This window comes from Heterocephalus glaber, unplaced genomic scaffold (genome assembly GCF_053883595.1).
Source record: "Heterocephalus glaber isolate CG9 unplaced genomic scaffold, H.glaber_assembly_v1.0 deba00001594, whole genome shotgun sequence".
NCBI classification, from domain to species: domain Eukaryota; kingdom Metazoa; phylum Chordata; class Mammalia; order Rodentia; family Bathyergidae; genus Heterocephalus; species Heterocephalus glaber.
Window position 1 is genome coordinate 14,680,778 of NW_028258369.1, and position 22,626 is coordinate 14,703,403.

General features: G+C 40.4%; 1 protein-coding gene across 6 annotated transcripts in view; it reads right to left on the bottom strand.

The window, feature by feature from the left end:
• Ca5b (carbonic anhydrase 5B) overlaps positions 1–22,626 on the bottom strand; it is a 121,405-nt gene that overhangs the window by 23,681 nt on the left and 75,098 nt on the right. For all 6 annotated transcript variants that reach the window (XM_004866102.4, XM_004866107.4, XM_004866105.4 and 3 more), the window contains 3 exons: positions 21,903–22,097; positions 14,940–15,137; positions 835–953 (listed from right to left, as the gene is read on the bottom strand). In XM_004866102.4, coding sequence (XP_004866159.1) covers positions 835–953; positions 14,940–15,137; positions 21,903–22,044 — 459 coding nt within the window. In that variant the 5' untranslated portion in view covers positions 22,045–22,097. The remainder of the gene's footprint in view (positions 1–834; positions 954–14,939; positions 15,138–21,902; positions 22,098–22,626) is intronic.

The window sequence follows — 22,626 nt, forward strand, 5'->3', positions numbered from 1 at the left end:
ACATTTGTTCATTCCCATCCCGATTTGCATGAAATACTAATATTCAAAATCGATTTGCATCTAAAGCAGAGAAGATGTTAAATATATTGAGAGAAATAGATTTCTCCTATAGAAATTAGAAGTTGAAGACAAATTTCTTCTTGAAAGGATGACCACTTAAAATGTGTCGTTTTTAACATAACATTTAAAACTAAATTAGGAGGAAAGGCATAAGGAGAAATTGTATTTTCTTATGCTCTCCTTCTATTTCCTTATAAATCATTTCCCATCCATCATTCATGAATGACTGCGCTCTCACCAGCCACCAGAGTGAGACTCCTTAAGGTCCTGGTTATCTTTGCCTCCTCCTCCCCTGAAGAGGATCCCACCTCTAGGTTCTGGTGCTCTGATTTTAGAAATATTTGATAAATCTTGCTTTCTCTCTATTTCTCTTGCCACAGCCTTCATGGACGCTTGCACTGTTGCCCGGATTATTAGTTTAGGCAATAATTTAAGCCTAGGTTAGAATTGTGGAGGAATCCAGTTTCAGGATTGTAAAGTATATTTCAGCCATATTATTTAAGATGTTTATAATTTTTTTTTCCTGTATCAGGGATCGAACTCAGGACCTTGCACTTGCGAGGCAGATGCAGTGCCACTGAGCTACATCCCGGGCCCCTAGATGTCTACAATTTTTACAAGTCTAAACTGGGGGGTAATCAAATTGGTCCCTGAGCAAGCTATTTGGCATGAACAGGCATCACTTGATTCTTCCTGATAATTTCTTAGAACTAGAAACCTCAGAACTACCCCACTTCACCACAGTGGTCGCTGTTTCTGAGCTGCTCCACATACCTCTGCTGGGTAGCATTTGCTGTCCACAGTGTGCTCGGAACCCCAGGCATCAATGGCCCCCCAGTGAAAATGGAACTGCTTCAGTCGGTAGTTGTGTTCCAGCGGTCCTCCCTCAATCACTGAAATGGGAATGTGACAATTTGAAGGACGGTTACTTATGCTGTGGGGGAACGTGGGGAAGAGGCTGAATCTGTGGCTGCACCTTCTGTGTGAACTGTCCCACATGGAGTACACTACATTACATACAAGTATTTATATGCAGTGTGATGCACAAGCAGGGTGATGTTTATGTTCTTAAAAATTTATTACGGTAAAAGACGTATTGCCATGAATCCTACTAAACGCACACCCCTCACTTGGAACACACTTATTCAAAGTTCTTGCCACTTCCTGAAGTACTTCTGGGAGACCTCTTTCTTGAATGTCTTTAGTTGCACTGTTGTGACTATCTTTAATGTTCTGAATTGATTCAAAATGTTTACCTTTTATAGTCATTTTTTTTTGAGACAGGTTTTCACTATGTAGTTCAGTCTGACCTTAAATTTACTATGTAGCCTAGGCTGGCCTCAAACTCACAGCAATCTTCCTGCCTCAGCCTCCCAAGTGAGTGCTGGGATTACAGGCACGCGCCACCATGCCCAGCTTTTATGGTCATTTTGCCTTTGGGGAAGATCCAGAAGCTTCAGCATGCCAGATCCAGTGAATAAGGTGGATGTTTTTACGGGCCTGTCTTTCTGTTGGATGGCACTGGGAGGTGGCATGCACCATATTTTTTTTTATCACAACTCAGAAAGACACTCACAAAAAAGAACTTCCAGAACTGCAACAGAAAGTAGCAAGAATAATGGGATAAATGTGGTCAAAGCAAGGAGGAATATTTTGAGAGGGATTCATGGCAATGTGTCTTTTGCTGAATAAATGTTTTAAGTTTAAATATTCACCATACATTTTGATCACATATCATAAACTAGATTTCTATGCATTTTCTATATGTAGAAGGGTAAGACCAAGTGACATCAAGATTTAACTGCACGGGCCAGGGATTTAGCTCAGTGGTTTCGCCACCTGCTGCACAAGTGCAAGGACTGAGTTCGATCCCTGGTACCAAAAAAAAAAAAAAAGATTTAACTGCACACCAACACCAATCTGCATACAATCACTACAGGTCAATTCTTTACTTATTTTTATATTCTGTAAGTTACTAGTTTTATTTGTGTACAAAACAAATTTCTCTTACCATATATATTCAACCAAACTAATAAAACTGAAATATAGACACAAAAGATACTCTTTTCTTTTTATGCACTAACACTGGTTTTCAAGAGCAAAGTGATGCTTTTCTTTCCCTTTCATTAAAATGGAATAGGAAATTTGCAAGTCAAAAATTATTACCCAGGAGATGTTGGCCAATGGGTATAAGTTTCAGTTAGAAAGCAGGACTAGGTTTGCAAGATCTACTGCCCAACACGGTGACCATAGTTAATAATAATTTATTGTGTATTTCAAAATTTCTAAAAGAGCAGATTTAAAGTATTTCTAACTATAAAAAGTGATAAGTATGTAAGGTGATGGAAATGTTAATTCACTTGATATAATCATTCCACAATGTATACAAATGTCAAAACATAGCACACCCCGTAAATAGATATAATTATTGCCAATTTAAGAAAAAACACAAAAATCATCACCCATGTCCCTTTGCACAGAGTGAACAATGTGAACCATCCACATATGTTACCACTGGCTATATAGTGTCAAGTGGCTGTTGGGTTAGTTAATTGGGATGTCAGTGGTAACCTCAGCAAAAGCAAAGGGAAAGGCTTGGTTTGTGTGTGGCAGAGAAGCGGAGGAGTGGAGGAAGTGTAGTCATCCAGGAAAGAGGAAGAGAAGTGAGATAGAAGGCAGTAAATCGGAGAAGAAATCAATCAAAAGATCTCTCAAATAAATACATACTCTTGTGCTTGAGGTCATTGATATTTTGTTATTTCTGTGCTCTAAAATGAGAAAGGATCAGTTATAAAAAATTAAATAACAAATATAAAATGTCTGGTATAGTGTCCAACTTACAGGGAAGGAGCTTTGTAATATTCACTCTCTAGCTTTTCAATGTGCAAGTGAAGGAGCTAGCAGAGAAAAATGATGAAAAGAACAGTAATACACACAATCATATAAACAACAGTAAACACAGGAAGTGGTCACTGGGATGATGGAAACATTCTAAAAGTGGATTGCAGTGATGATTGCAAAACGCTGTTAACTTACCAATCATTAATATTTAAAGTATATGTATCTGTAGAACCAAAATTAGAGGAGCACTAAAAACATTTATGATCTAATTCTTACCAGATTCAGTGGTGATGTCCTATAAAAATGCAAAGTGAGGTAGGAGGAGGCAGAAAGCACCCTTAGGAGGTGAAGAATGGGTCTCAGCTCTCCTCTTTAAGCCTTTTGACTTTGCCAGTAAAAGGAATTTCAGGGAAGATAGTAATTCCAAGGAGCATCCAGGTTAGGAATAATTTAGTGTCCTTCCCCACAACAGCACTTAACTTTCACTTTCCACTCATTAGAATCATGAACTGGGCCAGGGATTTAGCTCAGGGGCACCACACCTGCCTCGCAAATGTAAGGTCCTGAGTACCATCCCAGGTACCAAGAAACAAACAAAAAATCATGAACTGTGTCCCATTCAAGGGAACCAAATAACAAAACAATACTCAGAAAAGGACAATAGCATGAGAAGTTCACATACCTTTCCTTATAAATCTGTTAATTTCTGTTAAGGAGGTTGTCCTCTTTCATTCCAGAATTTAGTAATTTGAGTCTTCTTTATTTATTTTTTTTTTAGTCCACTTAACTAAATGTTTGCCAACTTCGCTGATCTTTCCAAAGAACCAATTTTTGGTTTCATTGACTTCTGCTCTGTTCTTTATTATTTCCTTCTTTCTTGTTTTGGGTTAATTTGCTCTTCTCTTTCTAGCTTCTTAAGGTGGAAAGCTAGGTTATTGACTTGAAAAAGTTCTTGGTTATGGGCATTTTCATCTCTGAATTTCCCTCTAACAGCTGCTTTAGTGGTATGATATTTTTGTCTGGGTCTTTTTCCTTCACTTTACTCCAGATTTTTATAACACACACCATAGCAGCATTTCTTAGGATTTTTTGGGGGGGGGCGTATAATTTTAAATTCATGGATGCTGATATTTATTAATCCTTACTTTTCTATAATTATTTCTTACTTTTCTTGGGTTCTAGGATGTCTTTGCTTTCTTTTATTTTTTCTTTATTTCTTATGTTCATGTCCTTTTTTCCCCTCCTCTTTGAATGTTATTGATTGTTTGGCAACAGTATGGAAAAATAGCAGTGAAGAATAAGCAGGAAATAAGAAGCAGTCACTGAAAGGAAAAAAAAAGAGATACAGAGAGAAAGTTAGGCACTTATAAAAGATTGATGGCATCCTAGAAGAAAAAAATATTAAAGCAAATTAAAAAAGGGCTACCTGTTTTAGCCCTTCTTGACCAAACTAGTGAAAAATTAACCTCTGTACAATATTTGTTGCATATTTTCAAATAAAACTCTGTGAGACTGACTCACCTAGAAAAGGTAGGATCAAGGGATGATTTAATCAGTTAGGTTTGTAGGTGTCTAAAGAACTATTACTGATATAGGAAATAATACCAGAGATGAAATATGACATATTATATCTCCCAAACTGTTAGCTGTAAGATATGACAAGCTGGAAGGATGAATTCTAGGAACAATGGAGGTTAAGAGTAGGAAGATAGGCAGCTCAGAGGAGGAGGCTTCCAGCCGCCATACCACCACTACCAGTGCAGAGGAGGTGAGCCTCTTGGATGCCAGCAGCACACCACCCCCCACCCCACCCCGCGGAAATGAGAAGACACATAAACAAGCCTTAAAACCAGACTTTCAGATCACCTACAGCAACCCTAAGGGGAAACGAGATGGAACACTCTGGTATCAAACAACCTGGGCTCCCTGAACTGGCAACAAAAGAGGATCTGGAAAAAAAGAAATCAGAAATAATTTCTCAGATAACAGCAAAGATTGTGCCCATAGTGCAAGACATGATTAATAAATGTAGAGAGGACACAGATTAAAAAATAGAGGAGCTGAGGAACATGATGGAATCCCAACATAGGAAACAAATGGAATCCATGAAACAGATGAGAACAGATTTCCAGGAGACTAAAAACTCCACTGAGGGCCAGGGATTTAGCTCAGTGGTTCCGGCGCCTGCCTTGCAAGTGCAAAGTCCCGAGTTCAATCCCCAGTACCAAAAAAAACCCCCCAAAAAACAAAACAAAACAAAAAATTCCACTGAAAGTCTATGCAGCAGAATGAGCCAATGTGAGGACAGAATGTCAGATGTAAAAGATAGGAATGCAATTAGTGACCAGGAAATGAAAATTTTCTTTAAAATTGTAAGGGACCATGAGAAATCGATCCCAGCAGTTGCTAGAAGATGCAAAGAATAACATGAGACGGATCGGAGTCAGTGAAGAAACAGGAGAGTGCAGATGACATAAAAAAAACTGTTTACAGAAGTGATGGCAGAAAACTTCCCAAGCAGGGAAAAAGAACTTGACATACAGATAAGTGAGGCATGTATGACTACAACTAGCCTTCATCAAAAAAATCTACACATAGGCATATAATTGTTAAGATTCCAGAAACCCAACAGAAGAACAAAGTTCGACAAGCAGTTAGAGAAAAGAAACAAATCACATACAAAGGAAAGCCCATCAGAATCACAGCACACTTCTCAATGCAAACCCACAGGCAAGAAGAATGTGGAGTGATGTATTTCAAGCCCTAAAGGAAAACAACCTCCAACCCAGATTGATGTACCTTGCAGAATTACCTTTCAAAATTGAAGGAGAAATAAGATACTTTCATGACAAAGAGCGCCTCAGGAACTTCATGAATACCAAACCAGCACTCCAAAAAATTTAAACAATATCCTAGGACAAGAAAACAAGGATCACAACCCAAGGAAGCCCAGCAGAATGAATCCATTGGGCATGACAAGAAATTAAACCCAAAGGGGGAGAATCCAACAAAAAGAAAAAGTCATGACAATGATAAGTCAATACATACCAGTTATAACCATCAAAGTTAATGGTCTCAGTTCATCAATCAAAAGAAACAGACTGGCAGAATGGATCAAGAAGCAAGATCCAACAATATCCTGCATACAAGAAACATACTTAATTCAAAAAGAAACTCATAGACTGAAAGTTAAAGGATGGAAAAGCATACTCCATGCGACGGGAACCTGAAAAAAAGGAGGAGTAGCTACTCTCTTTGCAAATCAAGTGGATTTCAAACCAACACTGATTAAGAGAGACAAAGAAAGACACTATATCCTTGTAAAGGGAACAATGCAAGAGGAAGGGATGACAGTCATAAATATCTATGCACCAAACACTAGTGTGCCCAAGTATATAAAACAAATACTAATGGACATGAAAAATCATATAAGCACTAATACAATACTAGTGGGGGACCTCAATGCCCCACTATCACAAATAGATCAACTAGACAAAAAATAAGCAACAAAATACTAGAATCCAATCAAACTCTTGAACAAATGAACTTAACAGATGTTTACAGAGTGTTCCACTACACAAAATCAGAATACACATTCTTTTCAGCTGCACTTAGGTCATTCTCCTAAATAGACCACATACTCGCTCATAGAACACGTTTAAGTAAGTGCAAAGGAATTGGAGTTATCCCCTGTATATTATTAGACCCTAGTGCGATGAAATTGGAGATCAATAGCAAAAGACACCACAAGAATTTCATAAACATGTGGAAATTGAACAACACACTTCTGAATAACCAATGGGTCACAGAGGAAATTAAAGAAGAAATCAGACAGTTCCTTCAATTAAATGATGATGACAGTTCAACATATCGGAATCTATGGGACTCAATGAAAGCAGTCTTAGGAGGGAAATTCATAGCAATGGATACTCATATTAGGAAAACTGAGCGAGCCCAATTAAACAACTTGATACTGAACCTCAAGCTTCTAGAAAAAGAAGACCAGGCCAAACCCAAAGCTCATACAAGGGAGGAAATTATAAAGATCAGGGCAGAAATCAATGCAATGGAGACTAAGAGAACAATACAAAAAATCAATGAAGCCAAGAGTTGGTTCTTTGAAAAAATAAACAAAATTGACAAACCCTTAGCTAAACTTAAAAAAAAAAGGAAAGAAAAGGCCCAAATCCATGCAATTAGGAATGAAAAGGATGAAATTACAAGGGACCCAGCAGAAATCCAGAGGATCGTCAATACCTATTTTGAGAACCTAGACACCAATAAGATGGAAAACACAGAAGAAATGGACAGATTCCCAGGGATACAGGGATGGTTCAACATACACAAATCAATAAATGTAATACACTATATCAATAGATCCAAGGACAAAAACCATATGATCATCTCAATCGATGCAGAAAAAGCATTTGACAAAATCCAACATGCATTTATGATAAAAACCCTACAAAAAATTGGAATAGATGGTTCTACCCCAATCTTATAAAAGCCATCTATGAAAAACCAACAGCCAATATCATACTAAATGGTCAAAAACAGAAATCCTTCTCATTAAAATCAGAAACAAAACAAGGATGTCCACTATCACCAGTACTGTTCAATATAGTTTTGGAAACAATAGCCTGAGCAATTGGACAAGACAAAGAAATAAAAGGAATAAAGACAGGAAATGAAGTCAAATTGTCATTATTTGCAGATGACATGATACTGTATATAGAAGACCCCAAGAACTCCACCAAAAGTCTTCTAGACTTAATAACTAAATTCAGTCAAGGAGCTGGATACAAGGTCAACACACAAAAATCAATAGCTTTCCTCAACACAAACAACAGAGTCACTGAGAGAGAAATAGGGCAAATAATTCCTTTCACAATAGCATCCAAAAAACTGAAATACCTAGGAATCGACCTAATGAAAGAAATCAAAGACCTCTACTCTGAAAAGAGAGATTGAAGATGATATCAGAAAATGGACAGACATCCCCTGCTCCTGGGTAGGAAGGATTAATATAGTGCAAATGGCCATACTTCCAAAACTGCTCTATAGATTCAATGCAATTCCAATTGAGATCCCAGCAGCATACTTCATGGACCTTGAGAAAACAATCCAAAAATTCATTTGGAACAAGAAGAGACCCAGAATAGCAAAAGCAATTCTAGGTAACAAAGATATGGCAGGGAGTATCAGAATCCCCAACCTGCAGCTATACTGCAAAGCTACTGTGATAAAATCACCATGGTACTGGCAAAGAAACAGACCTGAGGACCAGTGGAACAGATTAGAAGATGCAGAAACAATGCCAGACACACCCAGCCATCTCATCTTCGACAAAGGAGCCAAACACCCTCACTGGAGGAAAGATAGCCTCTTTAATAAATGGTGCTGGAAAAATTGGGCTTCAACTTGCCAAAGATTAAAACTAGACCTGTATCTCTCACCATGCACTAAACTAAAATCCAAATGGATTAAAGATCTAAATATTAAAATAGAAACTCTGAACCAGTTGGAACAGAGGTTAGGTAGAACCCTTGAAGACATCGGTGTAGGAAAAGATTTTATGAACAAAACCTCAGTTGCCCGTGAACTAGCACCAACAATCAACAAATGGGATCTCTTCTTATTAAAAGGCTTCTGCACAGCAAGAGAAACCACCAGCAGTGTGAAGAGACAACCCACAATGTGGGAAAAAATCTTCACCTGCTCTTCCTCAGACAAAGATCTACTATCTCGAATCTATAAAGAACTTAAAAAGATCAGACCTCCCAAATTTAAAGACCCAATCCAAAAATGGGCATCTGAAATGAACAGACATTTCTCAGACAAAGAAGTAGAAATAGCAAATAAATACATGAAAAAATGTTCAACATCACTGGTCATTTGAGAGATGCAAATGAAAACAATGCTGAGATTCCACTTCACTCCAGAAAGAATGGCTGCTATCATGAAATCAACCAATAACAAATGCTGGCAGGGCTATGGGGAAAGAGGAACCCTGCTCCACTGCTGGTGGGAGTGTAGACTGGTGCAAGCACTGTGGAAATCAGTATGGAGATACCTCAAAGAACTAGGACTGGAAGTCCCATTTGACCCTGCTATTCCACTGCTGGGGATCTTCCCCAAAGAATTAAAAGAATCATACCACAGTGATATATGTGGGCCCATGTTCATAGCAGCACAGCTTGTAATAACAAAAACTTGGAAACAGCCCAAATGCCCATCAACTGGAGACTGGATAAAGAAAATGTGGGTTTTTAAATAAAATGGAGTACTACTCAGCCATAAAAAATGAGAAATTAGAGACATTTATAGCTAAGTGGATGCACATTGAGGCGATACTCTCAAGTGAAATAAATAGGACACACATGTATAAATACTGAATAGTTTCTCTGGTGTGAGAAACTGAAAGTGTAAATAAGGACTAAATGTATAATAGGTAATGTGAAATAGGAAGAAAAGGGGCAAAGGGGAAGGAAGTGGGAGGGCTAGGGAAAGGATAGAAGGGAATGGGATTAATATGAGAAAATGGAAAAATAGGAACAAAATCTTTGTAAATAGGGAGGAATGGAGAGGTTGAAGGGAGGGCTGGGCAAGGGTGAAAAATAAGAACCAAGAGAGACTATGTAAAGGTGCAAATTTCTAATGATGAATGTCATTATATTGTATACCTAAAATGTACCAATGATTAGAATGAATAATTGATAATGTAAAATAGGAAGAAAAGGTCCAAAGGGGTAGGGGTAGTGGGAGGTGCAGGGGAAAGGAAAGAAGGGAAAGGAAAAATGCTGAGAAATGGAAAAAATGGAAATAAAGTGTTTGTAAATAGGGAAGGGTGGAGGGGGTGAAGGGAGGGCTAGGAATGGGGAAAAAATAAGAACCAAGATGCATTATGTAAAGGTACAATTCCCAATGAGAAATGTAATTGTGTTGTATACCTACAATGTACCAATAAAAGAATTTAATACAAAAAAAATTCAAAGGAAAAAAAACGATGATATTAGAAAATGGAAACATATCCTCTGCTCCTGGGTAGGAAGGATAAACATAGTAAAAATGGCCATACTTCCAAAACTGCTATATAGATTCAGTGCAATCCCAATTGAAATCCCAGCAGCATACTTCACGGACCTAGGGAAAACAATCCAAAAATTCATTTGGAACAAGAAGAGACCCAGAATAGCAAAAGCAATTCTAGGTAACAGAGGCATGGCATGGGGTATTACAACCCCCAACTTGAAACTATACTACAAAGCTATTGTGATAGAAACAGCATGGTACTGGCAAAGAAACAGACCTGAGGACCAGTGGAATAGATTAGAAGATGCAGAAACAATTCCAGACACACTCACCCACCTCATCTTTGACAAAGGAGCCAAACACTCTCACTGGAGGAAAGATAGCCTCTTTAATGAATGGTGCTGGAAAAATTGGGTTTCAACTTGCCAAAGATTAAAACTAGACCTGTATCTCTGACCATGCACTCAACTAAAATCTGAATGGATTAAAGATCTAAGTATTAAAACAGAAAGGCTGAACTGGCTGGAATAGAGGTTAGGTAGAACTCTTGAAAACATTGGTGTAGGAAAAGATTTTATGAACAAAGCCTCAGTTGTCCATGAACTAGCACAAACAATCAACAAGTTGGATCTCTTCTTATTAAAAAGCTTCTGTACAGCAAGAGAAACCACCAACAGAATGAAGAGACAACCCACAATGTGGGAAAAAAATTTGACCTGCTTTTCCTCAGACAAAGGTCTACTATCTCGAATCTATAAAGAACTTAAAGCAATTTGACCTCCCAAATTTAAAGACCCAATCCAAAAATGGGCTCTGAAATCAACAGACATTTCTCAGACAAAGAAGTAGAAATAGCAAATAAACATATGAAAAAATGTTCAACATCACTAGTCATTTGAGAGATGCAGATGAAAACAACACTGAGATTCCACCTCACCCCAGAAAGAATGGCTGCTATCATGAAATCAACCAATAACCAATGCTGGGGGAGCTGTGGGGAAAGAGGAACCCTGCTCCACTGCTGGTGGGAGTGTCGACTGGTGCAACCACTGTGGAAATATATGGAGATACCTCAAAGAACTAGGACTGGAAGTCTCATTTGGCCCAGCTATTCCCCTGCTGGGTATCTTCCCCAAAGAATTAAAAGAATCATACCACAGTGACATATATGCATCCATGTTTATAGCAGCACAGTTTGTATTTGCAAAACGTGAAAACAGCCCAAATGCTCATCAGCTGGACACTGGATAAAGAAGATATGGTTTGTTTATAAAATGGAGTACTACTCAGCCATAAAAAATGAGAAATTAGAGATATTTATTTGTAAATGGATGCACATTGAGGCGATACTCTTAAGTGAAATAAATAAGACTCATGTGTAAATACTGAATAGTTTCCCTACTGTGAGAAACTGAAAGTGTAAATAAGGACTAAAAGGTATAATAGATAATGTGAAATAGGAAGAAAAGGGACAAAGGGGAGGGGGAAGTGGGAGGGGTAGAGGAAAGGAAAGAGGGGAGTAGAATTAATATGAGAAAATGAAAAAATGTAAACAAAGTCTGTGTAAACAGGGAGGGATGGAGGGGTTGAAGGGAGGGCAGGGGAAGGGGGAAAAATAAGAACCAAGAGAGATTACGTAAAGGTGCAAATTTCCAATCATGAATGTCATTATATTGTACACCTAAAATGTACCAATAAAATTAAATTTAAAAAAAAGAGTAGGAAGATTTTTATTGATAGGAAAGCTCCTGAGGGACGGGACGGGTCCCGAGTGGGTAGCCGGCAACCCCACTTTACAGAGGAGTTTTATAGGGTGAAGCCTACGAGTGTATAATGTGGGCCATAGCCATGATCATCTGATAAGTTCACAAGTATAATCACTAAGGTAATCGTGGTCCAATTGGGAAACAAGTCATGTAACAAGCGTGGAAGGAAAGAACAAAGATTCTCCTAGGAAGTGGTGGGTCCAGAGTTCTCTGGTCACCCACCGGGGTGTTGATGGCTATCTAGACTTCATTAGGCCCAGTGTTTGTCCTTTCAGGAAGTATGTGGGTCTGGTCATCTTGTCTTTATCCTCCCCCCAACACTGCGTACCAGGGATCGAACTCAGGACCTTGGGAGTGCAAGGCAGGTGTGGTGCCACTGAGCTAAATCCCTGTCCTATCTTATCTTTATCTTGAGGCCTGGTTTCCATCTGGCTGCAGCTGTGGTGTATGTCACCTTTGTGCTGACTCTGAGAACCTAGCCCTATGTGACTGCCTATAATATTTCTATTCAACTCAGGTATCTATAATATTATGATGAAAACATGGGACATTTGTTTTCCATCTAAGACTACCCATGCAAATAGGTAGATAAGAATTCGTAAAGCTATTGTTCAAAAGAAAAAGAGCTTAAAACCTTTTAAAAATAGTTATTTGGCCAGAGAGCTCTGGGGCTTAAGTCACTTGGTTAAGAAACCCATTAAGCAACTTCCTGAGATTTCCAACTCAATGCAGCAATGATATATTGGCAACACACTGTCTCTAGACTCTCAAGGGCTTTATAAACTGATCAGTATCCTAAAATGAGAGAGAGAGAGAGAGAGAGAGAGAGAGAGAGAGAGAGAGAGAGAGAGAGAGAGAGAGAGAGAGAGAGAGAGAATATAGAGGATTGAGAGTTGAGAAGACTGCTATGTCTCCAAAGTGAATGTGTGAGAGTTGAGGCTCGCTGGCTGGGTCTGCCCATTAGTTTAGCCTTGGTAGGCATAATGGAGTGCTCCATGGGAGACAAGTAGAGCGCACCAGATTGCAAGATGGTTGCTTTAGTTACTTTCTCATGTCTATGACAAAATATTTGACACCCACAGGTTAAAGGAGGAAAGGTTTATTTTGGGTCACAGTTTGTAGAGTTTTCAGTCCAGATCTGGCTGGTTCTAAGGCGGGGTGGTATGGTAGAAGGGTATGGCAGAGAAAAAGCACTTTCATGGCACGGCGGGCAGAAAGCAGAGAGAGATCAAGGGAGGTGGGAGAGAGACCCTTCTAGGCCACGCCCCCAGTGACCCACCTCCTCCACCCAAGCTCTATCTCCCAATAACTCATTTAGCTCTAAACTCATCAGTGGACCAATTCACTGATAAGTATCACACCCCCATGATCCAGTCACTTCCCCAAAGCCCTACCTATGAGCTCATGAGGCTTTAGGGGGGACATCTAGATATAAACCATAAGTGGTCATCCGGAGCACAGGAATTTAGCTCACTGTTTGGAAGATTTCTGGAGTTCTCATACACAGGTAATACTATGGGCATTCGGTTGTGAGCAGGGCATACTCTAATTAAGAAATATAACCATAGGACCAGGGATTTAGCTCAGTGGTACTGCTGCCTGCCTCATAAACACAAGGTCCCGAGTTCAATACCCGGTACCAAAAAAAAAAAAAAAAAAAGAAAAGAAAGATGCCCATAAATCTGGAAAAGGAGCAATTCTTTCTCATGATGCTCAGGGATTGGGGGCTGTGACATACCATAAAAGAGAAAGCAAAAAATGTAGGATGAGAAGACACTTAAGGACAGACTCAAATACATCCTGAATCACAGCGAAGAAGTTTGTCAGAAGGAAGACAACCAAAGGGAGAGAGATTGATTAAGCCCATTGGAGGAGCAGTCTGTTTGCAGTTGGCCCAGAGAGTCACGTCCAAGTATCAGGGCATTACTAGGATAATGCAAAAAAAAAAAAGTAGAGTTGAGAATCCTAGAGAAAGATAAACGCAGGAGTGAACATTTCTCTACGCTTTTAAGTTATATTTTTACTTCATTCATTTTGACTTTCAAGGACTCATGGACTCACTTCTTCATATTTATGGGAGAAAACAAATTTCCTTGTGATGAGGAGTCCTCAGCCTTAGCTCTGTGGATATTTGAGGCTGGATAATTCTTCATAATGTTGTTCTGTGCAGTGTAGGATCTTTAGCAGCATTCCCAGTCTCTATCCACTGGATGGCAGGTGCACTCCTCCTCCCCTCTAGTGGTGACATCCACAGTGCCTTCAGATGTTGCCAAGTGGCCTCAGTTCAAGAGGGAGGGGGAGAGCCCGAGGGAGGAGGGTGGCTAAATTGCCAATTGAAAACCACTACTTTAGATAATACTATTTCAAAGTATCATCATGGCAGACTAATTGTAACTATTTGATGCCATCCAGGTAAAAAGGGGAGATGTAGCTCAGTGGTAGATGGCTTGCCTAGCATGTACAAGGCCCTGGGTTTGATCCTTGGTACAGAAGGAGAAAGAGAAAGAGAAGGAGAAGGAGAGGAGAGAATCTATATAGAATTAGTCACATTCTGTCTTCTAAACTTGTAAACCTTTCAGGTAAACTTTGAAATTCACATTAGTTTATATCCAGGTAGGTTGGCACAAAAAGGGACGTTTCAAAAGCTATATATTTGAATGAAAAAAAAGTCTTTCAACTTTTTTCTTTTAAACTAGGTAATAGGGTTTAATAAAACTAACAGAATGTAAGTTTTCATTTCTCTAATATAAAACTTGTCATAACTAGTTATTAAGACTATAATCTAATGCACACATGAATATTATTTTTGCCCATTTCAAATGTATTGTGATCTGATAAATTAAATATGATTAATGGTATTATTTAATATAATAGTTCATATATTTCATCAGCAAGCAGAGAAAAATCACTATGTAGTCAATATATACATACAATAAACATCTGGCAGAGTTTCAAATTTTAGGTCCTCTCTTCAACACCAATTACAGAGTCTCTAGAGTCATATGGACAGCACTTGGGAAGAAAAATACTGTTTTTACTAGCGGAAGAAAAAGTGCATAAAAACTACAGGAGCCTTTTTTCATATATTCAAAAGGTAAGATCAATGAGGTCTATGCCACTGCTAACAAAGAGATCATTACTACTATGGTAATACTATGGAGGGAATTTGAAGTGTCTTATGTTGATGAGACACTATTCTTTTCACTGCAGATGGGACCACTATATAGACATTGCCCTCACCTGATCTATCTGTAGAATCTTCAAATTCCACAAGGAAAGAGTATCCATTATTCCAGATGTGCAGGCAGGTGGTTGGGTCATAAGAGATGGTGAGTGGTTTTAAGCCAGGATCATAAATGCTGTCCTTCCACCGGATGTTAATGGGTGACTGTCGATCACCTGCCGGAACAAGGTCCATGCTTTCCCAGAGAGGATGCACTAGGAGAGAGCAGAGTGGGGTGATTAGCAAGACCATCCACTATCTAGCATCACACAGGAGGCAGTCAACTCGGGAGAACCCACAGAGGCCAGTGGCAACTAAAGGTCCTAGGAATTAGCTATTTAGGGTCTTTGTCAACTGCCTAGAGCAAAGGATAAAGGCAGATCAGGAAGGATCTTTTTTTTTCTTCTGGTGTTTTTTGTTTTTTTTTTTTTGGTACCGGGGATCGAACTCTAGTCCTTGTGCTTGTGCGGCAGGCGGCGAAACCACTGAGCTAAATTCCCGGCTTTCTTCTGGTTTTTGAGACAGGGTTTCACTATGTTGTTTAGGCTGTTAATCTGGTAATAATTACTTGCGGTAATCCTCCCCCCAGCCTTCGAGTGCTGGGGTTACAAGCGTGAGCCACCACATCTGGCCTCAGAGAGCACCTATGAGGAGTCGGTATGCTGTCATCTCGGAAAACTAACACATCTCAGTCTATCCACTAATGTCCCCTAAACCCAGTGCCATCATTCCTGCAAGATGCAATATTAACGCCACTTGGAAGCAGGGATTTCACAAGAGTGTCTTTGTTTCCTTCCTGATTTCCCAAGCCCCAAGCCCCAGAACTGGTTTTATTTTTTTGGTACTGGGGATCGAACTCAGGACCTTGCACTTGCCAGGCAGGCATGGCCCCACTGAGCTAAATCCCTGGCCCAGTACTGGTTTTAAATAAAAGTCAATTTAATTTTCAGTGACAGTCTTTATTTTCAACAAAAGTAATGGGGTAGAGTTTTTAGAAAGCAAATTTTGAATCAAGTACTATCAGTTTTCAATTGGTTGGTTAGTAGAAATAAAGACTTGCATGGCTTGCCTCCTGTAAGGTGCTCACACCATGTAAGTGTACCTGCTGAGTTCACCTCTATGGATTCAAACCCTGAGAAATAGGCAGCCCCCCTGTAAGATCTGGGTAGAGGATCAGCATTGCTAAGCCTCCCTGAGTTCATAATCTGTTACATGAATGTGGGTGTGGTCTATTACAGTGAACACATGCAATTTATCTCACACAGACACTGATGACCACTGATAATTTTCTTTCACAGAGTCAAGCACCAAGTTTTCTTGGCAAGCCCCAGATAAATATCAGCAGACTTCCTGTTAGACAGACCTATTGTGACACCCAGGTGCAGAACAGAGCTCACATTTATCAGTTCAGGGTGGTCTAGTTCTCTGCCATTTAGAAGCACCATGGATGGGTAGAATCAAAGCCAACAGGAAAACTGGGAGAAATGTGAACCAACAGAAGTTATTACCAATAACCTTCTGCATCTTGCCCCACCAATAAAAATGAGTCTGATAATGACTAATGTGTCTGTTTTATCATCTAGCCAAGTCCCCTATATATGTCCTGGTCATCCTCATATTTCCAGAAAAACAGAAACCCGCCTTCTGGAGGGTGGAGGAAACAGTCTTCTTCCTTTGGTAGTTGCCCAATCTTAAAGTCAAGATCTTAGCCTTAGTTTTTATATTCATTGTTCTTATGGGTTTGTTTGGGTGTGGTTTTTGCAAACATCACCCAGTAGTATAGACATGCAACTCTCCTAAGTGTGCAGACAAGTGATTCGAAACAGAGGGAGTGATTCAGCACTGAAGGGACGTTCGGCAATGATTGTTTTGTATGACAAAACTGGGAGAAGATGCTACTGATCTCTGGTGGCTGGAGGCCAGAGATGCTGATAAACACCCTTACCTGCATAGGATGGTCAGGCTCCCACAAGCAAGAATTACCCTGCCCTTGGGCTGAGGATTTAGCTCAGTGGTTTTGCTGCCTGCTGCGCAAGTGCAAGGACCCGAGTTCGATCCCTGGTACACACAAAAAAAAGAATTACCCCGCCCCAAATGACCATAGAGCCAAAGTTAAGAAGCCCCCCTCTAAAGCTAAAAAAGCTGTATGAAAACCCATAGTATTTTTTATTTCTATTTTCATATAACACAGTTGTCTCCTTTCTGGAGAGGTCTGAACCCAATGTTTTGGAATTTTTTCCTCCTTAGTATAAAAGAAGTGGTAAAGAATAAGAATTTACTTTAGAGAATAATGAGGACCTTCTGTTTCAGAAACACAGTATACTATGGAAAATGAATATGAACTGGCACAATACCATCATTGTAATCTGAATAGAGGGCAACCTGGTTACTCGGTGTTGTGGTGCACCCCTGTAATTCCAGCACTTTGGAGACTGAGGCAGGAAGCCAGTCGATAGTTGGAAGCCAGCCTGGGCTACATAATGAGTTTAAGGCCAGCCTAAACTACTTAGTAAGACCCTGTCTCTAAAAAACAAAACAAATCAAACAGAAAACAGAACCAGAGGGCTGGGTATTTAGCTCGGTGGTTCCAGCGCCTGCCTGTAAGCTCAAGGTCCCGAGTTCGATCTTGAGTAACAAAAACAAAAACAAAAACCAGAATGCAACCTGATGAGCAGGAGCCAAGTTTCCCTTCCTTTTTGGTTGGCCTGTAGTACCTTATTAAATATATGCCCTTTGTTGGGCCGGGGATTTAGCTCAGTGGTTTTACTGCCTGCTGCACAAGCGCAAGGACCCGAGTTCAATCCCCGGTACATATATATATATATATATATATATCCTTTGAGCATTAATAATCCAGCTGCTACTGTTGGGAGGCGTTGCGGGGGGGGGAAGCTAGATTTGATTCAAATTGTGTTAATTTTTAAACTTCTAGTAAACCTTAATAGCTCAGATTTAGTTTCAAAGATCCCTGGAAAAAAATAGACAACAACAATTGATGAGGGTCTCCTGTAAAGACTAAAAAGAACTAGAACAGAGATCAAGTCCCTAAGATGATGCCCTCAGACATCCTTAACTGTCTGCCACTCCATTCAGGCCGACTCCCATGCAACACCAGCCCAAGGAGCCTGGGCCAGTTCCTTCAGCTGCCCTTTTATGGCCCTAATGCTACTGTCTGTTTCTGCCCCTCTGTTTACAAGTTCAGTTTCCAGAAGGTTCTCTTTTCCCCACCCACCTCCATGGCTAACCTAGGCCACCTCTTGCTAGGGTGGAAGGACTTGGTCACCGTCCTCTTAGCGAGGCCAGCTTTTTGCTAAGGGCTTGTTTTGCCAAAGATGAATTCACACTTCTGTTCCCTTCTCCTCTTCCTCATTTAAACAAAAAAGCAGATTGAAATAATTTCCTGGTAGTTGCTCATATCTTCCCTCAAAATAGGAAGATGATTATGTGTTCTAACTAAGAGAGGATTTATTTTCAGATTTTTCTTATGCAGGGAAAATGAAACACAGTGATTGTATCAACCATGTCTTAACGAGCTCATTCATGCGCTTATTAAGAACCCATAGCGGATGAGCAGCAAAACCACGCTGAGGATATGCTTGGTCCTAGTTCTTGGTCTTTAGTTTTAGTAGTCTCAGCTTTACTTCATTTTGTGCTCTGGCATTGTCTTCATCTGTTTGGCCTACAATAACACAATATCATAAGCTGAGTGTCTTAGACACAAGAGAAACCTATTTTCACAGTTGTGGAGTTTGGGAAGCTCAAGATCACAAAGCTACAGATTCGGTGTCTGGTGAGGGCCGCTTCCTGGTTGAGACAGCTGTCTTGCAGCTGTATCTACACATGGTGGGAAGGGCAGGGAGCTCTCCAGTCATACAGGGCATTAATCCCATTCATGAAGGCTCTGTTTTCACGACCTATTCACATCCCAAAGACCAACCCTGCTAACACCGTCATCTTGGAGGTTAGGATTTCAACATAATGAATTTAAGAGGGATACAGGTATTCAGTTCATTGTAACACCTATTTTGCCAGCCTTGAATGCCCCTCTCACAAGCCCGGAAACACAGAAAGCTCATTTCTGCTTTAGACCCTTCTTCCTTTAGAGAAATCAATTTCCCCTCATTAAGCTTAGAGCTAGTTGACCTTGCATTAGGTCTTGGGTTTATCTGTCACCTCCTCAAATTGATGTTGAAATTTTTTCCCCAAGGGGTTAGTATGAGGAGTACCTTAGGGAGGTACTTAGGTCAGGAAGGTGACCTCATGAAAGAGACCAGTGCCTTTACCAAAGAGGCCCCAGGGAGTTTCCTGGCTCCTTCCACCAGGTGAGGATACAGCTAAAAGGGACCATCTTTAAAGCAGGAAGCCTCCACCAGACATGAAATCTGCCAGTGCCTCAGCCTTGGACCTCTCAGCTTCCAGAACTAGAAGCAATCAATTTCTGCTGCTTGTAAAGTACTCAGTCCAAGGTATCTTGTTATATCAACTTGAACGCATTAAAATAGTTCAGGTCTCCTTTTCGCTTTATTTCCAGTTGTGTCACTGATGACCACATTCTTTCAGGGTCATCTCTTCCTTGCGTTGCCCATGACCACCAGCCTAGCTGAGGCCCCTGCACCCCGGCTTCATGCTAATCCTCTTAGTGGCTTTCCCTCTTCTCTCACATCCCCGACTCCCGTGCTCCCACACTCGGCAGTCTCCGTAAATCACCACCTTCATCGTGTGTCCGACCTAAGAACTCCACATCAAGCCGTGACTCCTGCCTCCAAGGCCCGAGTGAGGGTTCCTATTCCAACCCACCTCGGGGTCTCATCTCCTTCCTCCTCTTCCTCCCCACGCTCCAGTCTCCCCCTGCTGTTGCCCTTGGTCAGTCCAAAGCAAGAGACTCTGGAAAGGGGAAACATTCACAGGCTATGAGGACATGGTACAAAGAATGTAAACCTGCTCGGGAGTAATTCTTACACTGATTACATGTGAAAATGATAACATTCTGAATATACTGGATTAAATAAAATCACGACTAAAATCAATTTCACTTCTTTCCTCCCTTTCTAACCTATTAGAAAAATCAGAATTACCTTTGTGGCTCATATCACACACCCATTAGGTAGCACTGCTTCATACCCTGATTTGCTTCTTATCTGATGCCTTGCTACATTTTTCCCTTTTCATGCAGGATATACTATTTCCATAACTGAAGACCATCTTTGGAGGCCTCGTCCTTAGAGCAGTGACCCTATACACAGGGACACTCCCAAGGAGTGTGCTGAGGATAATCACAGAATCACAAAGGGCCTATCGTGAAAATGTTCAGATTTAAACATCCAAAGGAGGCATCGAGCTGGTGATGACAGTAAAGATGATGAAGGTGATTCCGTCTCATGAGAAGCAGCAACCAACACAGAGTCCTCACTGTGAGGCAGGCACCAGCAAAGGATTCTGCATGCCTCCTTTTCTAACCTTCAACCATCTTGGGTTATTCTTGGTCACCATGTACCCTGGGCTTCCCCTTGGGCTACTGGGCTGCCAGGAACAATGACTGCTGCTTTTACCACTAAGCAAGTGAGGACAGCAGAACCGGAAGTGCTCAGCGAGGCAGCAAAGACCGTGCGTGATATTCTCCTGGGTGCAGATAGGCGGGGACAGCCTAAGATGCCGAAAACCAAATTCATGGCCACTGTGCCCTGTTCTTCCAACCAGCTTAGAACCAACAACGTGTTACATGTTGTGGGAAATCAATCAAGCTACACTGCCACTTCCCCAAGCCACAACTGTTTGCCTTTTATCAGCAGTGAAAGGAGTGAACTGTCCTAAAAATACAAGCATACAGGATATTAGATGTTTAACTTTCGACTTTCTGCTAGAAAAGAAAACTTTAGTAACTAGATAAGTATGACTAATTTTTTCCATTTAAAGCCTGAGATGACAAAATGCTAGAGTTCAGATGAAGCCCATCTGGGTAGGATGTGGGCACGCTCATGGGAAGCCACACCTAACAACCAGAAATTTATTATGACTCCAGCCAGTTTATTTTTAATGAGAATACAGCCAGTGTTGAGGAAAAAAAGATGAACTCATAATAACAATATATTTCTGCAGCAGTTTCAAGCCCTTGGATTGGGTTGGATTAACATTACTAATTTACAAGCATCCTCTTCTCCATTTCTTTTGTTATGTACATACAGGGTCAAAGAGAGTAAACAAAACAGGGAGAATCCTAAACCTCAATGTTAGTCAACAATTGAAACTTTTGTGTCAATTTTTTCAAATAAAGGAAAACACAAAAAATATCCCTTTAATGATATATGTAGCCACTTCATCTCTCTATAAATTCCAACTCATCTTTCCACAAATGCATACATTATTCTTTCCCATCATCTCAATGGTTCGTAACCAGTGGGCACTTTTGTCACATGGAGCTTGTTTGGTGATGTCTGCAGATATTTTTGATTCTTATAACTGGGTGGGGGTGCCTAGTAGGTAGAGGCTAGGATGCTGCTGAACACCTGCAGTGTTCAGGACAGCCCCACCACACTTGCAAGCTGGACAGCTAGAACTGACTCTGGGATTTGTGACTCTGAGCAGAATATTCCAGAGGATGAAGCCACTGACCTGCTTACAAAAATTGCAACTTCCAGAAACTTAAAATTGGTGGAAATAATTTGTAGTCTATAGACACATCTTAGTGAAAAGACAACTGCTCACAAGAAATGCTAAAGATACCAGGTTCTGAGATACTTGAAAGTGGGTGTCCCTCTTGTGCAATTTCTGCACACCATCATTTCAGCATGCCAAGCCCCGTCAAGAAAGGACTTTGAAATTTATTTTAATAAATCTATAGCAAACAGTTATGCTCACAGTTCTTAAGGCATCTAATCTCACACGGGACTGCCAATGACGCCATACCTAGAAATGCCTAATGCACATGATGGTTACACAAACCAAGAAGCTGTTTTGTTGTCTCTAGGGAAGGTTATACTCACAGGCTCTGTTCCGGGTTTTATAGGTGCAGGTATAGAGACTGCAGGGCCTCACTGGCATGGACCTGGGAACTGGAACCCTCCTCCACAGCCATTTGCAGGGGGACACTGGAAGAATGACTCTCAGGCTATTCAGCAGCAGCATCTTCAGCTTGAAATCCTGATCAGCTGCCAAATAATGAGCAGGAACCTAAAACCCTAGTGGGAAGAGGCCAGAGGAGGAAAAGCCATAAACAATAGAGATTGAAAATCATGTGAAAACCTCTAAGTAGGACAACATTCAGGCTGGCAGTTCACACCCTGATGTGGGGGAGGGCTAAGGAGAGTCAATAGTTTATTCAGCCCTGTTCTGCAAACCCATTGGTCCGGCACTGAAAGGCAGGGGCCAGAGGACTGACTCATATAATTTGCCTTTCCCTGGGGGCTGGCAAATATTAGAGGCTGGGAGAAAAAGTTGTCTTTGTCCACATGAATAAAAAGATTGTTTACGGTACAGTTTCTTAAAATTAAAAAAAAAAATTACTCCCTGAAATCCCAATTAATTATTCAGCATGGTATTTACATGGAGAAGAAAAAAAACACCAATAATTAAAACTCCCTCCAGGCAGCCTGAATCAAAAGAACTGTCTGCTTCTGAATTGCTTAAAAAAAAAAAAACCCAAGATACAACCTGTCAAAATAATCATGGTTGGTTTTGAAATCTAAGCTTAAATATAATCTGTGACTC